This window comes from Nerophis ophidion, linkage group LG07 (genome assembly GCF_033978795.1).
Source record: "Nerophis ophidion isolate RoL-2023_Sa linkage group LG07, RoL_Noph_v1.0, whole genome shotgun sequence".
In the NCBI taxonomy this organism is placed as follows: Eukaryota; Metazoa; Chordata; class Actinopteri; order Syngnathiformes; family Syngnathidae; genus Nerophis; species Nerophis ophidion.
In genome coordinates this window covers 79411066-79429558 of record NC_084617.1, presented here as the reverse complement: position 1 = coordinate 79429558, position 18493 = coordinate 79411066, and the positions used below count along the sequence as shown (strand labels likewise).

General features: G+C 41.2%; 1 protein-coding gene across 1 annotated transcript in view; it reads left to right on the top strand.

The window, feature by feature from the left end:
- Positions 1–17931, top strand: part of LOC133556926 (adhesion G protein-coupled receptor A2-like) — a gene marked incomplete at its 5' end in the record, with an annotated part of 61944 nt that extends 44013 nt beyond the window's left edge. Inside the window, 14 exons of the mRNA XM_061907278.1 lie at positions 1958–2121; positions 2213–2426; positions 2502–2666; positions 2746–2944; positions 4249–4398; positions 7335–7496; positions 7584–7784; positions 7872–8061; positions 12049–12257; positions 13399–13526; positions 13590–13713; positions 13784–13932; positions 14465–14554; positions 14689–17931. Coding sequence (XP_061763262.1) covers positions 1958–2121; positions 2213–2426; positions 2502–2666; positions 2746–2944; positions 4249–4398; positions 7335–7496; positions 7584–7784; positions 7872–8061; positions 12049–12257; positions 13399–13526; positions 13590–13713; positions 13784–13932; positions 14465–14554; positions 14689–16102 — 3559 coding nt within the window. The remainder of the gene's footprint in view (positions 1–1957; positions 2122–2212; positions 2427–2501; positions 2667–2745; positions 2945–4248; positions 4399–7334; positions 7497–7583; positions 7785–7871; positions 8062–12048; positions 12258–13398; positions 13527–13589; positions 13714–13783; positions 13933–14464; positions 14555–14688) is intronic.
- Between the last annotated feature and the right edge of the window lie 562 nt (positions 17932–18493).

Below are 18493 nucleotides of genomic sequence, written 5' to 3'. Positions count from 1 at the left end.
ATTTTCTACCGCTTATTCCCTTTGGGGTCGCGGGGGGGCGCTGGTGCCTATCTCAGTTGCATTCGGGCGGAAGGCAGCGCACACCCTGGACAAGTCGCTGCCTCATCACAGGGCCAACACAGATAGACAGACAACATTCACACTCACATTCACACACTAGGGCCAATTTAGTGTTGCCAATCAACCTATCCCCAGGTGCATGTCTTTGGAGGTGGGAGGAAGCTGGAGTACCCGGAGGGAATCCACGCAGTCGGAGGACATGCAAACTCCACACAGAAAGATCCCGAGCCCGGGATTGAACCCTGACTACTCAGGACCTTCGTATTGTGAGGCACAAGCACTAACCCCTGTGTCACCGTGCTGCCCTGGAATGAAATACATACTGTGTTATTCAATTTATCTAATATAAAATTAAATTCAGTATTAACTGTTTAATGATTTAATAAACAACTGAATTAAATCATAAATATATTCAATCAACTCCCTAAAAGTATGAGTATATCCTCTTTAGCCACCAAAAGTCTTCCAACGAGATTTCAGACCAAAGCGGTGATTGGACTAGGTTTGTATTACCCCCGCCCACTGACTTTGAAGGGTGAGTTTGACATCCATCCATCCATCCATCCATCCATCCATCCATCCATCCATCCATCCATCCATCCATCCATCTATCCATCCATTCATCATTCCATCCATCCATCCATTTTCTTGACAGATAGATAACATTCATAAACTACACATGTTCATTAAATAAGCAAATGCATTATTACATTATGATACTGTGATTAATTTGATCAAAAACTAAATAAATAAATCATTAAATTATTAAAATAAATAAATCATAAAATAATCATCTTAAAATATGTAATTAAAACATGACATAATTGAAAAATAAATCATTAATCGTAAACTAATCAATAAGATTGTGAAATAGTTAAATGTAGGGAAGAATAGGATGGATGTAAACTATGAGGGGGCAAATGGGACAAAATTAAATTAATAAATGAATGCTTAAATGTGTCATTATTTCATTATACTTTCTATTAGGTACATACATGGTAATAAATGTGTCATTAATTCCATCCATCCATCCATTTCCTACCACTTGTCCCGTTCGGGGTCGTTGCAGCCTATCTCAGCTGCATTTGGGCGGAAGGCGGGAAACACCCTGGACAAGTCGCCACCTCATCGCAGGGCCAACACAGATAGACGGACAACATTCACACTCACATTCACACCCTAGGGCCAATTTAGTGTCAATTAATTCATGTAATTTAAAATGACATGTACTTATTTAAACATATAATAATTATTGATTTCATTGACTTAGTATAAAATAATTATTTATTTAGTTTAAACTGTACTCATATATTTTCAGGAGTTGGTGGTAGATATTTAGTTATTTAATTCAATCAATAATTAAAAGAGTAAATATTTAAACAATAAATTAAGTGACTAAATTACAATTACATGGGAGAAATTAATAACACAGTAATGTATTTATTTCCAAGTATAATTCATTGGTGACACATCTACGTAACGGTTGAAATATTTATTTATTTATTTATTTTTTTAATTGTGTTCCATTTGACTCTGTACATTCATTTTGGAGTTGTGATGGCATGTCTTTGATCCAATTATACACTTCTCTTCGAGATTGAGATGCTCGCCTCATAGCTATATTGTCACAATATTGGTGTTGTGGGGTGAACATCATAGTATCATAATTACTATCATTTTAAAGAAAAAATCATTGTAAAAAGTACAAATTTGTGATTTTTTTTCAATGCAGTAAAGAAGAAGTTTCCAATTGAAGTACATGTAATTTAATTTACATTTTTGCAAAAAAAATTCAATTGTTGAAAAAATAAAGTACATTGTAGAAGGAGCTTAATTATTTCATGTTCGCATCTTCAAAGTTTTCCACGAATCCTGACAGTGAGTGTTCCACCCGCAGGAACTTCAACTCAGACTACCTGTCATGTGACTGTGGGCTGCGCTGGGTCCCGGGCTTCTTCCGCAGCAGCTCAGCCCGACTCGGGGATGAAACCCTGTGTGCTTATCCAAAAACGCTGAGAGGAAAACCCCTTCGTGGACTAAGAGAAAGCCAGCTGAGCTGTGGTGAGTGAAATGGTGCATTTATTTTTCAAAATCTATCCCGCTCAGTATTAGGCGCGCTCCGATCACACGTGTGTCTTGTCCATCATGTCAGACGGTCCCCTGGAGCTGCACACCCTGACACTGCTGCCCTCTCAGCGGCAGGTGGTCTTCAAAGGCGATCGGCTGCCGTTCCACTGCACCTCCGCCCTGGTGGACAAAGTCACCTCTCTGCACTGGCGTCACAATGGTCAGCTGGTGACCTCTGACCCCGACATGGGCGTCCAGTTGGAGAGCAACGTCCTGCACGACTGCACCTTTATTACCAGGTGAAGACATGGTTTTATTTAAAACTTGTCAGTGACAGTGTGCACTAATGTGTCACATGTATGCTTAATATGCAGTGAGCTTATTCTATTCAACGTACATGTGGAGGCCAGTGGAGAGTGGGAGTGTGTGGTTACCACTGGGAGGGGCAACTCGTCTCGCACTGTTGAAATAGTGGTGCTGGAGAACAGCGCCTCCTTCTGCCCAGAGGATAAAGTTATCAACAACCGGGGCGAGTTCAGGTTAGTTACAGTCACACGTATCAACACAGCATGTTTACGTTTGCATGCTTCTCATTCTTCTCTGGCGGAAAAACTGCAGATGGCCAAGAACTCTGGCAGGCATCACCTCCCATCAGTACTGCCTGCAGCTGCGTTACCCCTCCATGTCTGTAGAGGGCGGCATGGAGCAGAAGAAAGCCTCTCGGGTATGCGACCGCTTTGGAGAGTGGCAGGAAGGCAACTACACCAACTGTCACTACACTAACGACATCACCCGTGTCCTGCACACCTTCATCCTGGTCAGTAATGTTGTGCTCAGTGCTTCATCCAAAGTGCAGGACTAATAAACTAAAAAACTTATTTGTCCCACGCGCCATCAGACTGTACAACTCCTCTCTGGGGGGGAGGGCGGGGTACTAGGATGATAGGGGGCGCAAAGCAATAATAATACTGAAATAAACTGCAACAAAAAACAGTGCAATTCATTTTAAAAGGTGCAATATACACATCACATCTCTCAAATATATATATATATATATATATATATATATATATATATATATATATATATGTCCATCCATGGGCTTCACGGTGGCAGAGGGGTTAGTGCGTCTGCCTCACAATACGAAGGTCCTGCAGTCCTGGGTTCAAATCCAGGCTTGGGATCTTTCTGTGTGGAGTTTGCATGTCCTCCCCGTGAATGCGTGGGTTCCCTCCGGGTACTCCGGCTTCCTCCCACTTCCAAAGACATGCACCTGGGGATAGGTTGATTGGCAACACTAAAATTGGCCCTAGTGTGTGAATGTGAGTGTGAATGTTGTCTGTCTATCTGTGTTGGCCCTGCGATGAGGTGCTGACTTGTCCAGGGTGTACCCTGCCTTCCGCCCGATTGTAGCTGAGATAGGCGCCAGCGCCCCCCGCGACCCCGAAAGGGAATAAGCGGTAGGAAACTGATGGATGGATGGATATATATATATATATATATACAATATAATATGAAGGGCAGCACGGTGAAGAAGGGTTAGTGCGTCTGCCTCACAATACGAAGGTCCTAGGTTCAATCCTGAGCTCAGGAGTTTGCATGTGTGGAGTTTGCATGTTCTCCCCGTGACTGCAGATGCACTAACCCCTCTTCCACCGTGCTGCCCATGATGGATGGATGGATCTTTCATATAATCGACATTACTGTTTTTCTTCTTTTTTTTTATTTTATTTTATTTTATTTTTTCAAAACATGGTCACTACTGCCTAGTTTCTCTTGTTATTATATTCTTATTATTACTGTTATATTTTTATTCTTACTTTTTATTTTTATTCTTATTGTTATATTTTCTTTTTTATTTCCATTTATACCTCCATTATTTACTTTTTAGATTATTTTAAAATCTATTTCAATTCTGTACACTGCTGTTGGAATCTATATATCTATCATTCCATCTATCCATCTATCCATCTATCTATCTATCTATCTATCTATCTATCTATCTATCTATCTATCTATCTATCTATCTATCTATCTATCTATCTATCTATCTATCTATCTATCTATCCATCTATCTATCTCGCCTATTAAACATTCTTTATTATTTGATTTCTATTCCAGAGGCCCATCAATACATCGAATGCTGTCACTTTGGCCCACCAAGTGCGCACGTACACTCTGGAGGCGGCAGGCTTCACTGACTCAGTGGATGTGCTCTATGTAGCACAAATGATGGAGAAGTTTATGGAATATGTCAGACAGCTGCAAGAGGTAGGCTGAAGTTCAATACACATTGCAAATGAATATACTGTACACTTATGGGCCTAACACGGCCCCGGGACTTTTTCAAAAGGCAATTTCTGGCCCCTTTTCTTTTTACCATCCAAAGATAATGTAACGCTATTGAATGGAGACAAGTCAAACACTTGTGCCAGACAGAAAACCTCCGTTCAGAGTGAAGCTTGTCCCTTTAGACCGGCTCTCAATCTCATGGATTGGCTTTCTGGGTCTGCCGTTTTGCCAACATGACAAAGATTCACAGCACGAAGCAGCTGACCAATCGGCGGTCAGATGCGCAATAAAAGCTAGTCGCAATTATTCACAAAATAGATATTTGTGATGAAAATATATTTAAACTGTTCTAAAATAAAAATGACAGGGTGCTTTATATAAAATGTAAAATCACGTCATTTAAAATTATTTGAAATTACGTCAGACTTTGGTGGTCCAGCAGTGAAAAATTTGGTGGAGAGAGGAAAGTGGACAGCCCATAATTGTTTCATTTATTGGTAATTTACATATTTTGCACTATAAATACATTAATAATTCAATAATACAAAACATGCATCCTATCCTGCAAACCACACCCCCTGTACTCAAGCCAATTATGTCTCCTCCACTTGTTAATTTGACATTACATCCCTGAGTACACTCACTGGCCATTGGTCAGTGTATATGTTTTGGTTGTTGAATTTTTGTTTCATAAATGGGAATTGAAAACAAAAAAATATGTTTATTTGAATTTCCTTTATGAAATACAAAAAGGGACATGATAGAAAATGGCGATATAAAATAGATGAATGAATACATACATGGAAGTACATTTTTTTTAAATGGATGTCAAAACATAGCTTTCAGTGTCAAACAATAACTAAATCGAAAAACGGTTCTATTTTCTCTTTAATATTTTGTACAGTAATTTCAATCAGAAGTCAGTAGAAACAGGAAAAAAGACTGGACTGGCCTGTGGGAAACAAATGTGTGCTGTCAGATGAGTAATTATTTAAATCAGATTACTCACAGTTTTAAACTGGTATTATCATGATTAACCACGGATTATTACTTGATTGCATATTTTTAAACTAACTTTAAAAAAGAGCCCAATATTTGGACACAAATGCAATTTTATTGACAGAATGTTATACAGGAACATTTTTAAAATGTGGTACTTAAATGCATGTATTTTATCAATATCTACTAACAATTGTATTTTAAACTCAATATGGGTTTATTTTGTAGTGAAATTTACCAACCTCCTCCCTCATCGTTGCACTGATGTATGCATTGACCCGAACACTGACCAGATAGCAACACACCTTTCAGGTTAAAGGAGCATGTGCGATCAAAATAAATTGCGAAATTAATCTGCAAATATACATTATAATTGTGATAATTAGTTAACTTGTTATTTTGGAGAGCCCTAAAAAAACAGTGTATCCTGCGTTTATATAAAAAATATACTTTGATCTACGATCAACTTATCTTTCTGATGAACGATACAAAACCACACTGTTCTTTGTTTCTACAAGACAGTCCGCTTGTCTTAAACTATCAACTTGCAGTTGTTGTTTTTTTTTGTTTTTTTTTTGCTGACTGGCAATGTAATTTGTTTGCTTTGGTGAATGTAAAATGAAAATAAAACTTTTTTTTGTTTTTGTTTTTTGTTATTGTGTTATTGCTCTTCCATACTGCAAAAGAAAGTTTAATTTTTTTTCAGTTTCATTTATTTATTTCAAAAATGAAAGTAAAATAACCCAATTGTTGTTTTTTTTTGTTTTTTTTGCCCATTCATGACAAAAAATTAATCGACTAAAATATTAACATTGCACAAATGGAAAATAATTTAACCAATGTTCCAAAATTATGCAAAAGACACAAAAGCTTAGCTCTGACTGACAGATTCAGACCTAATGCAATCTATAATGTTTGTCAGTGTTAATGTTTGGTAGTTCAGATTCACATGATTCACAAGCAACCAGTCCAAGATGTTGCCTACTTTTAGCCCTCGGTCGGCTGGGATAGGCTCCAGCTTCCCTCTGACTCTGAACAGGATGAGCAGTATTAAAAGAATGGATGTTTATTATTGAAGTTGCAGCTTGCAACCGGGTAGAACTGCACTGTAGTGTCATAAATAAGGATACACTTTGAGTCAATTTATGTTCATAAAGTGTTAAAAGTGTGGAGATTACAAAAGCACACATTGACAAGTCAAAACATTTAGTACTTCAAATTTGGATTTGAAGTTGAGGGTCCTCAACTGTCTTGCAGCTTGAAGAGGGTGTGGTTTGGAGGGATTAAATGCATGTTATGGAGTAATATTAATGGGAAACAAATTGTTTAATAATAATTTTTTGTAATAAATAATAAAATGAAATAAATACATTAACTTTGTTTTTTCAAGATTGCAATAGTGTTAATTGAGTATAAATTTTGTGAGTCGAACAATGTCTGCTGGCACTACCATCTGCAAAATTCTTGCTCAACAACATAATTCCTCCTGTTTGGATTTTTTTTTTTTTAGTCTTACCTGTTTATGATTCATAATGTCGTGTGGAAGCCAACTTGATCTTCTCTCGCCTCTCACTGCTGATTGGTCAGCTGCTGCGTGCTGTTAATCGTTGTCACGTTGGCAGGAAGGTAGCCCCAGAAATGGCGGTCTAGAGGGACAAGCTTCAGCCTGAGCGGGCGTTTTCCACTTGGCACTAGTGTTATATAGTAATATATAGTAACATTATTTTTGGAGGTTAAAATGTGCAGAGGATAGAAACTGCTGTTTAGTTGTATTTTTTTTTTTTTAGTTTGGTACTGAAATAACATGGATATTATTATCTTTTAAAAGCAGGATTTTAGTTGCAGCTGCTGTACTAAACCTCAAGAAAATGTGCTAGTGCGCTGTACATAATAATGTGTTTCTATATCTGCTCCAGTTGCCAGAGGTGTTGGTCGAGATGGGGAGTAACCTGATGCAAGTGGATGATCAGATCCTGGCTATGTCCCAGCGAGAGAAAAGAGCCTGCAGCTCCATTGTGGGCTCTTTGGAGTCTCTGGCTTGGCCTAAACTGCACAGCCATGCTCAGGATTTCTCTATGGTGAAGGAACTTTTATGTGATACGTTTTATTTATTTATTTTATCGGGTTTGGACAGGACTTTATAGTTGAGTTCATGATGTGTACAGGTGTCAAAGAACATTGTGATGGAAGCACATTTAATCCGACCTGCCCACTTTACTGGCCTAACCTGCACTGCATATGAACGCCGAGAGCTCTCAGCAGCCGTGGTGGGGATGGAAATACCGGAGCCCACTCATGAGCAACAGCTTCGTTTTCGCTGCAGCACCGGCTCCCATAACACATCTCTGAAAAATTTCCCCCTCAAGGTGAGCTTTGAGTATGATGTTTGTGTATTTAGACCCAAATCTAAACATTGATAAGCATTGCTTTGTTTTGTTTTTTTTTTGCTTCAGAATTCAGTAGCTGTGGCGTCTGTGACTCTCCCTGCTACTTTGTTTCCCTCCGATGCGCCTACAGACTGTAAGCTGCAGTTTGTGGTCTTCCGAACTGGAAGCTTTTTCCCTCTAACTGGGAATTCAAGCAACGCTGCGGCACATTCCAGAAGACGCAGCGTTAACACTCCTGTCGTCTACGTAGGCCTTGGTGAGTGATCAAAGCCTTTTCCCTCCAATTTTTCATGTGTGTGAGCAAACGGCAAAACTCCTTGAGCATTCAGTGGCGCACTTGTGAGCGACGGCAGACGTGCACACTGTTATGCGCTTATCTTTTTTTTCAATTTTGTGCGTGGCCTAGATTTGCCGTGAGCAGTGTGCAATTGCACAGGCACGTACCTTAGAGGGAACGTTGCTCAAAAGGACATCTTTATTCCATTTAATTTCAGCACTTTTTTTTGCTATAATCAACTCCATCTGACAATCTTTCAATTTTGGAAGCTAAAAACAGGTTTCTAAACTCAAGAAAGACTGATGAATCTACTAGTTTTCTATACCTCAAGAATAAAACTTTTGTAATGCAAAAACATTAAGACCATAACGAGATTTTGTGATTAGCAGTTTTGATTGACACTGTCAAATAAGTATTTTTCAGTCCCACCAGGATTTCTTTTCGCAGGTCTTTTTTTGTGATCATTTCACGGCAGCTTTTTAAAAAAATTGCGAAAAAGTTGCAATGGTTTGAGCCTAATTTTTTCCAATAACATTGGCACAACTTTTGATTTGACTAATTTAATGTTAATGGTTTAAGTGTCCCTTGTGAACTTATTTTCAAAAAGCAAGGAAATCTCAAGAAAAGATTTAAAACAAATACTGTTTTGAGTTTTACTCGTTTTATACCGAATATGGCAGTTAAAGCACATACTCAGAGCTCATTGTCAAATGACTGAACTGTTTTAATTAGGGATGTTTTGATCAGGGATTTATGCTGTCGATTCCGTATATCCATGAATGAAATCGACATATATGAATACCGATACTGATCACATATACTAACTGTAATTATTTTCTATGTATTTATTACAAGTATTATTGACAGTTTAACAATATCAGCTCAATATTTTAACTAGTTCCTAATACTCTTTCTCTTGAGTTACATACAACATATTTGATAAAAAAAAAGTCAATAGTACACAATAAATTAACAAAATCAAAAACTACTATTACCCATTTAAGTCCTGTTTGGCCTCAAAGTCCTCCTGTGTCCAGGAACTTATTCTCTGAGTTTGCAAACATTAACAACAATGTTATGTTTACTTCCACAAAATTATGTTTTTGTGAAGGTAGAAATATTGATCTACTCACTCAACTATCGATTATATATGATATTACCCTTGGTGTCGACACTGTCAATTTATGGATCGATCAGCCCGAGGACTTAACCTGTAAAGGCCTTAGTGGCCACATGCGTGGACAGCACCTTTTAGCTCTTATTTCCAAAATTGTGTACACTACTGAATTGGGGTCTTATGCTGACATATGGACACTTATACTGCTATCTGGTGGTGTCAGAAGAGTATAACATACAATGGAATTTGGAGGAAAAAAAGTGTAAAAATAAAAATGTGCATGTCACTACACATAAAGTACACATTTGTGTACTTATGCACTAAGTACATCATATTAAAAGATGATTTTAAGTTTTTATTCTAATTAGGGTCCAATGAGCCCAAATAGCCTCTTGATGAGATGGCGACTTGTCCAGGGTGTACACCGCTTTCCGCCAGAATGCAGCTGAGATAGGCTCCAGCGACCCCAAAAGGGACAAGCGGTAGGAAATGGATGGATGGATGGAGCCCAAATAGCAAAGAGAGAAAAAAAAAAAAAGTAAACAAACAGCTTGGGCCTTAAGAGATTAAAATAGCCAGAGGGGATAAATAAGCGTTTGTGATTAGCATTAAGGGCAATAATCAGCAATGGCGATCACATACTTTTTCAAGAAAATGCCCGATACTGATTGGTAACCGATAGATGGCCACATCCCTAGATTTAAATAATTATAAATAATTACAATATGTAACAATTGATTACTAGTACAGAAAGAAACACCACAAAATACTTCCTTATTGTCCGCCATCTGCTCTGTTGTCCACAAGTTACAGACATTTGTCTTAAACATTGTTTTATGTCTCAACAGATTTAACCCCACACGATAAGAGCATTGTTGAACGGTTGAAAGTGATTTATAAAAACATTTCTTTTATTGGCAAGTGAGAAACAATGAAAGATTATCATCACACTTCAACATCTCCGTCATGTAAATGCTGCCTCTTTGCTATAGGTCAGCACTGTAAATTAAAATATGTTCTTAAATGTATTTCCCTGGATAAATAAATGTTAAACAAATATCTGTATAAATACATGTAAACTAGGAAGTCTGAGTGTTGCTATGTGCTACAATTACCCAGATGTCTTAGCGGCGTGGACAGAAACAGTGAGTAGTTCTGAACTATGCATGGGGATGACAATTTTGTCTTTTTTTGCAATAAAAGCTTAAACATAAGTGTTTATTGGACAGTTGATGTGTGTGTTTGAGCACCGCTCAGAGACAAATATAATTGATGAAAAAAATGCTGATTGGCCAAAATGTGTGTGGTCAGTTGTGAGCGTTTGACAAAGTTGCAAGGCTGGACATAATTTGGTGGGATTGGTTGAATTTGCGTGAATTGGCACAATAGTGTCACAGCGAAATCCTGGATTTACTGATTCATTGGCATCGTTATTTCGTATTATTGTGTGCAATTAGGCCAATGTTTTTCAACCACTGTGCCCTAGTACACTAGTGTGCCGTGAGATACAGTCTGGTATGCCGTGGGAGGTTATCTAATTTCACCCTTTAAGGTTAAAAATACTGCGATGAGGTGGCGACTTGTCCAGGGTGTACCCGCCTTCCGCCCGATTGTAGCTGAGATAGGCACCAGCGCCCCTCGCCACCCCAAAAGGAATAAGCGGTAGTAAATGGATGGATGAATGGGTTAAATAAATAAATTAAATGATAAATCGGTTGTACTTGTATAGCGCTTTTCTACCTTCAAGGTACTCAAAGCGCTTTGACACTATTTCCACATTTACCCTTTTACACACACATTCACACACTGATGGAGGGAGCTGCCATGCAAGGCGCTAACCAGCACCCGTTAGGAGAAAGGGTGAAGTGTCTTGCTCAGGACACAACGGACGTGACGAGGTTGATACTAGGTGGGTATTGAACCAAGGACCCTCGGGTTGCGCACGGCTCCTCTCCCACTGCGCCACGCTGTCCCTAAAAATATTTAAAAATATTTTTTGTAAACCAAAAATTATACTCTGCAAATAATGTCTTGTTAATGAGTGTTGTGCTGTCTAGAGCTCGGCAGAGTAACCATGTAATACTCTTCCATATCAGTAGGTGGTAGCTGGTAGCTATTTGCTTTGTAGATGTCGGGAACAGCGGGAGGCAGTGTGCAGGTAAAATGGTATCTAATGCTTAAACCAAAAATACACAAAAGGTGAGTGCCCCTAAGAAAAGGCATTGAAGCTTAGGGAAGGCTATGCAGAACCAAACCAAAACTGAACTGGCTACAAAGTCAACAAAAACAGAATGCTGGACGACAGCAAAGACTTACTGTGGAGCAAAGACGGCGTCCACAATGTACATCCGAACATGACATGACAATCAACAGTGTCCCCACAAAGAAGGATAAAACCAACGAAAATATTCTTGATTGCAAAAAAAAAGTAGATGTGGGAAACATCACTCAAAGGAAGACATGAAACTGCTTCAAGAAAAAAAAAAAAAAAGAGAAAATGACAATAAGTAAAACACTACACACGGGAAAACTGCAAAAAACTCAAAATAAGTCACGGCGTGATGTGACAGGTCGTGACAGTACACCTACTTTGAGACAAGAGCTATAGTGATGCATGCTTGGTTTTAGTTTAAAGTCGTATCCAACAATTGCGACGACGGCTTTTTACTGTCAACTGAGTTTCGTTTTTTAATTACTTCTACTGGTGGTGTGCCTCCGGATTTTTTCAATGCAAAAAATGTGCCGTGGCTCAAAAAAGTTCGAAAAACACTGTAGTAGGCTGCTATGCTGCATTATAGTGAGAGCTGGTTTGCCTTCTTACATTTCTCCTTCTTCTTTTAATAATATAGATGGCTGCAGAATGTGGAACCACTCGGAGCCTATCTGGGTGTCAGTGCGCCACTTGTCCCCGGGGAGCGATGCAGTGGCGGCCCAGTGGAGCCAGAAGACGCTGGACAAACATGGAGGCTGGAGCCAAGAGGGATGCCAGCTGGTGCACAGTGACAGCAGCACCTCCACCATGCGTTGTTCTCAGCTTGGCAACTATGCTGTGTTGCATGTATGAAATCACACTCTGAGCCTCCCCAGTGAATTAACGGCCTACTGAAACCCACTACTACCCACCACGCAGTCTGATAGTTTATATATCAATGATGAAATATTAACATTGCAACACATGCCAATACGGCCTTTTTAGTTTACTACATTCCAATTTTAAATTTCCCGGGAGTTTCGTCCTTGAAACGTTGTGTAATGATGACGTGTACGCAAGACGTCACGGGTTTTTAGGAAGTATGAGCGCTGCGCACACACACAGCTAAAAGTCGTCTGCTTTAACGGCATAATTACACAGTATTTTGGAGCTCTGTGTTGCTGAATCTTTTACAATTCGTTCAATTAATATTGGAGAATTTACAGTAAAAAGATGGAGTTGGGAAGCTTTAGCCTTTAGCCACACAAACACACGGTGATTCCTTGTTTAAAATTCCTGGAGGTGAAACGTTACTATGGATCAGAGCGTGGTCAAGCCAACATGAATCAAGACGGAATGTCAACCAGCAGGTTTCGGTGAGAAAATTCTGGTTAAAAAGTCAGTTCTTACCGGAGAAAAGCTGAGCTTGTGCCGTCCATACGTTGCTGCCGTCGACTCCCCTGAGACACTGCGCGTCAAGACACCCATGGAGACACCCTTCCGACTATCAGGTACTATTTAACTCACTAAAACACTAGCAACACAATAGAAAGATAAGGGATTTCCCAGAATTATCCTATTAAATGTGTCTAAAAACATCGGAATCCGTCCCAATCGCGTTTTTTTTTTCTTTCTAGTCCGTCGCTATCAATATCCTCAAACACAAATCTTTCATCCTCGCTCAAATTATTGGGGAAATTGTCGTTTTCTCGGTCCGAATAGCACTTTTTGTTGGAGGCTCCCATTATAAACATTGTGAATATGTGAGGAGCCCTCAACATGTGACGTCATCGTCTGCGACTTCCGGTAGAGGCAGGGCTATTCTCTTAACACCGACAGTTGCAAACTTTATCGTGGATGTTCTCTACTAAATCCTTCCAGCAAAAATAATTCAATATCGCGAAATGATCAAGTATGACGCATAGAATGGACCTGCTATCCCCCGTTTCAATAAGAAAAATAGGCCTTTAAGTCGGACTGTAATTTACGTTTTTTTTTTCTTGTCCAGGAGGTGCCAAATTTCCCCAACGCTAGACCTGTTTCTGTCAGTGTGCTCCACCCTGTGGTGTATGCCTGTACTGCAATACTCCTCCTTTGCCTCTTCACCATCATCATCACACACATACTACACCACAGGTATGTCATACAAAGCTACACACACACAGGCCAAACACTCATGTCTGTTTTTTTCCTCAACAGTTCCATTCACATTTCAAGAAAAAGCTGGCACACATTACTGAACACCTGCTTTCACATCGCCATGACAACAGCCATCTACGCTGGAGGCATAAGTTTGACCAGCTACCCGATTGTTTGTCAAGCTGTAAGTGCATTCTTGCTATTCCATCCTGTCATGAGTGCAGTAGGCTTGACATGTGAGCAATGTGCAACAGGTGGGCATCGCCTTGCACTATTCCTCGCTGTCGACTTTGCTGTGGATCGGGGTCAGTGCCAGGGTCATCTACAAAGAAGCTATGTGGAGAATGCCGCGGCAACAGGAAGGGGATCCCTCTGTTCCGCCTACCCAGCGACCTATGCTCAGGTCAGAGCAAGAACACCTCACCTTCAGCCTCCTCTCGTACCATAAGAGTGTTGCGAGCAGTCAATACGGTTTAACGTTTGGACGGATGCAGATGTCCTTGTGCTCGACCACCCATTACGCCCACCATGAAATGAGTCATTGTACCGACAACCAAAGTCCCTCTGTTTTTAGGAAACCTTGAAGGCTTTCTGTATAAGACACAAAAAGCAATAAACCGAGATGAAGCAGGCGAGAAGAATGTATGAATCCAGTAAAACCGGTTTGCTGTAAATCTAAATGGGAGATTCAGTGTTCCCAAATAATTCCTTCTGTTTCGCCTCCCCCTGTCCTCATCTTGCCCCTGTGATCCCGGAGCAAAGATCATGCACAGTGCTTCTCCTCCAGTCCGCCTTTGTTGCCGCTATAAGGCACCGCTCCGCAATAAATTATTGCCCGTGCTGACCTTTGCCCGGGATCACACGGCTCTATTCATATACCAGAGACATGACTCAGGCTTGCATGTATAAAATGTGTGTTTTTGCTCTCATTCAAGGTTCTATTTAATAGCTGGTGGAGTCCCTCTTATTATTTGTGGGATCACGGCAGCTGTCAATGTCAGCAACTACGGAGACAACAGCCCTTAGTGAGTCCTCGTCTTTTTGGTCCTTCACCCCCTTGACCTGAAGTTGTTATGTTTAGTGCCAAAGTGGCTAATTCTGTGAATGATGTTCTTGTTCTGCTGCTACCCTTCGTGAATTTTTACTGCTACTCTTGCAGCTGCTGGCTAGTGTGGCGCCCCAGCCTGGGGGCTTTCTTTGTCCCGGCGAGCCTGGTGGTGTTGGTGACCTGGATCTACTTCCTGTGCACTGTGTTCTGCCTAAGGCGTCGGGCAACCAAAGAATGCACCGGAACCACTTTGCCCTCTCCTGTGACTGAGAGTCAGCCCGCACTGGCAGGGAACATCAGCCTCCGCTCTACGGATTCGGTTCTGGGTCCTATAAACACTAATGTGGCTCTGGAGGACCAGTACCCACTGAAAACACAGTTTTTAGTACTGGTGGCCACCCACTTCCTGTTTTTGACCCTGTGGTGCTGCGGGGCCATGGCAGTGTGGCTGACCGGGCACAGCAGCTTGTTGTTTAGTTCACTGTACGGAATGGTCGCCATAGCCTTGGGGGTGTTCCTGGTGGTGCACCACTGCTTCCGACGTGCGGATGTGCAAGCTTCCTGGCTGCCCTGCTGCCCGGGTCATGGCCACTCCCATCCTGTGTCTACCTACGCCCACACCTGCACCACAGGAACCGGAGTACAAACCTCTGAGCAGGGGTCGCAACTGCTCATCAGCTGCGACCCACCTGGTGACTCGCACAACTCCTCGTCTGCCAGGTCGTCGTCCACACCCAGTGGTATCAGCAGTGTCGGACCTGGGCCCTGCAAGCTCACTAACCTGCTGCAGGTGGCGCAAGACACGCCGAGCAACACTTCGTGGGCCGCTGCCGCGAACAATACCGGCACCAGCACCGACAATGTCACCAAGCCAACAAACAGTACTCTTCCCAGCACAAACTCTGCAGTACATCCTCAGAGAAGGAAAGTAAATAGTAGGACTAAGCAAGGCAGTAGCCAGCATCACCATCGAGGTGAAGGCAGAGGTCACTATCGCCTCAAAGCTCTAAGGACAGCGGGAGGTGGGGGCAGCCTCGGAGCTCTGGGTCCTCCAGGCTTGGAGCACCTCAGCTCATCACATGCGGTTCATAAACAAGCCACCAGTGAGAACGGGAGCATCCATCACAGCCTCCCAGAGAGCCGTGCAGGCCCGCTGACGAACGGAAAGCGGGTGGGTGAGCCCGTGGCCACCAGCCCTTCAGAAGGCAGCGACGGGGGGAGCAGTGGCAGCCGCAAACCCTACCCTCTTCTTCCCTCCGCGGCCAGCAGGGCAGCCATGAATGGAGCCCAGAGACGATGCATCAGCAGGGACAATCTGAAACTGGCAGCCGCTGCAGAGCGGGATGCCAAGCGCTGCTCCTACCCTTTGAACAGCGTCACCACGACTGTGCCGGGGGCGGCAGCCTCAAACGGCACCCTGAAAAACTCCATTCTCCAGCTAGAAATTGAAGTTAGCGGCACAGATCAATCCCAAAGTTCTGTCGGAGTGAAGAACAGTTTATGGAAGAGCGAAACCACAGTGTAAATTGTACATAGACGTCAGTTGTGAATGTGTTCTATTTTACAGTCTTTTAAAGGGGTCATATAATGCAAAACCAACTTTTCTTGCCTATTGGTAGGTAGGTTTTTATTGTCATTGCACAAGTACAACAAAACTTTTTTTCCAGCACTAACCCGTTCAAGATCAGACAAACAAACTGTACAAGGTTACAGAACAGGAACGCTGATGGGTCGCCCCTTAAAAGATGGGAAATAGGTCAGCGCTGGGGAAGGATGAGTAAAAAAATACAATCTCGATCTTAGGAGCCCAGTCTGGAGGGGGAAAAAAACTCCACAGCAAAGCACATACACATATTACAACATACATCTCGAGATATCAAGGAACAGAGGGGAAGGAGTGGAGTCACGGTGGCAGGCTGCAGCTCTTCAGGCGCTGCCTCCTACGGGATGGACGGATACCGGTACCAGTTTAGTGTGTATTTGGGGTCGCCACATTTCTGTAAAATTGTAATCCAAACTATGGAGGAGCGGTGGAGATTGTAATAAAACACGTTTACCTCTTTCCAAACAAGCCGTTTGGAATTTGAGACCATTGTGAAAAATGTTGCCTGAGGTTACATCAGCGGATATCTCCATATGTGGTGTGGATATTTTTTGTCTATCCTCTCGTTGTGGGGCAGACTCGCTCGTACATGCACATGCATGCTAAAATCCTGCGTTGTTGCCATTTATAATAAAAAAGATTGCGTGTAGTTCTAACTTATAAGTGTCCGTAGACTTGAGGGCTAAAAACTACAACTGAAAACTACTTTGGCAGGTCAAAAAGACTCTTACAAAACAGTGCATTCTGAAGGGAATCAGAAAGTGACTTGAAAATGGTCTAAAACAGTGGTTCTCAAACTTATTTCACCAAGAAAAAACTTGGTTCTCCAACCACAACCATGAAGACAAACATTAAAATACAGTATTGTAGGCAGAGGTTTTATTTAACAAGTTTTGACCACTGTAACATTACACACAATTTGAACAGTAACACTGTGTTTGGAAAATAAAACAAAATTCTCTTGATTTTTTTTTTTTAATAAAACACTGCAACAATTTAATTACTACATTTAGGAGCCTGTGCCATAATTTGAGAATCACTGATCTAAAAAAACGTATGCAACATTTTTACCAAAGCACCACCATCACTGTGTTATGTAGAACAAAAGGAAGTGCTTTAAATGTAGGGGAAAAAAAACATAATATGACCCCTTTAAATGAGACAATTAGGTCAGATATTTCCACCGCTTATTATAATTTATAAACAATTAAAGATTCCAGAAAGCCACACTGGTACTTTTGTTTCAGTGGTAGAGAACTTGATGTGAAATTGTAAAAAGAAAATCAGTCAAATAGGTTTTTGAAAAAGATAGGTGTTTATTTTATTCAGATGACAGTATTTCAAAAGTATGCAAATATTGATTTGTGATTTGAGATGTTTAATGAGAGATTTTTTTTCTATGCATTTCGGAAGACTGTTCATTTCTATAGCACAGCGTTATGTAATTACTTTGATATGTTTGCTTTAAGTATTTTTTGCATGAGCATTTTGTTCGTGTGTGTGTGTGTGTGTGTGTGTGTGTGTGTGTGTGTGTGTGTGTGTGTGTGTGTGTGTGTGTGTGTGTGTGTGTGTGTGTGTGTGTGTGTGTGTGTGTGTGTGTGTGTGTTTGCGTACGTGCGTGTGGATTTTGGCTGTACATAATGTCAATTAAAACAATGTGGGACCTTTGAATACAGGATGCAAATTATATATTCTGTTTGTATGTAATCCTTTCAGCACTGAAACACAGTTTCTTGTATCAAAAGAAATCATTAAAAAATATAATAAAATCAGGGCAAATATTTAACATTTACATTTCCACATTTAAAAAACTGTATTACAGTCAATAGACAGCTGGAACGCTTGAATTGCATGTTTGACTGCCCCCTTCTGGACGGGATTGGATTAGCTGCACCAGTTTGGAAAAACATACATACAGATGTAAGAATAATGCCCATCCATCCATATATATATATATATATATATATATATATATATCCAGCCATCCATTCTCTACCGCTTATTCCCTTTTGGGGTCGCGGGGGGCGCTGGCGCCTATCTCAGCTACAATCGGGCGGAAGGCGGGGTACACCCTGGACAAGACGCCACCTCATTGCAGGGCCAACACAGATAGACAGACAACATTCACACTCACATTCACACACTAGGGCCAATTTAGTGTTGCCAATCAACCTATCCCCAGGTGCATGTCTTTGGAGGTGGGAGGAAGACGGAGTACCCGGAGGGAACCCACGCATTCACGGGGAGAACATGCAAACTCCACACAGAAAGATCCCGAGCCTGGGATTGAACCCAGGACTGCAGGACCTTCGT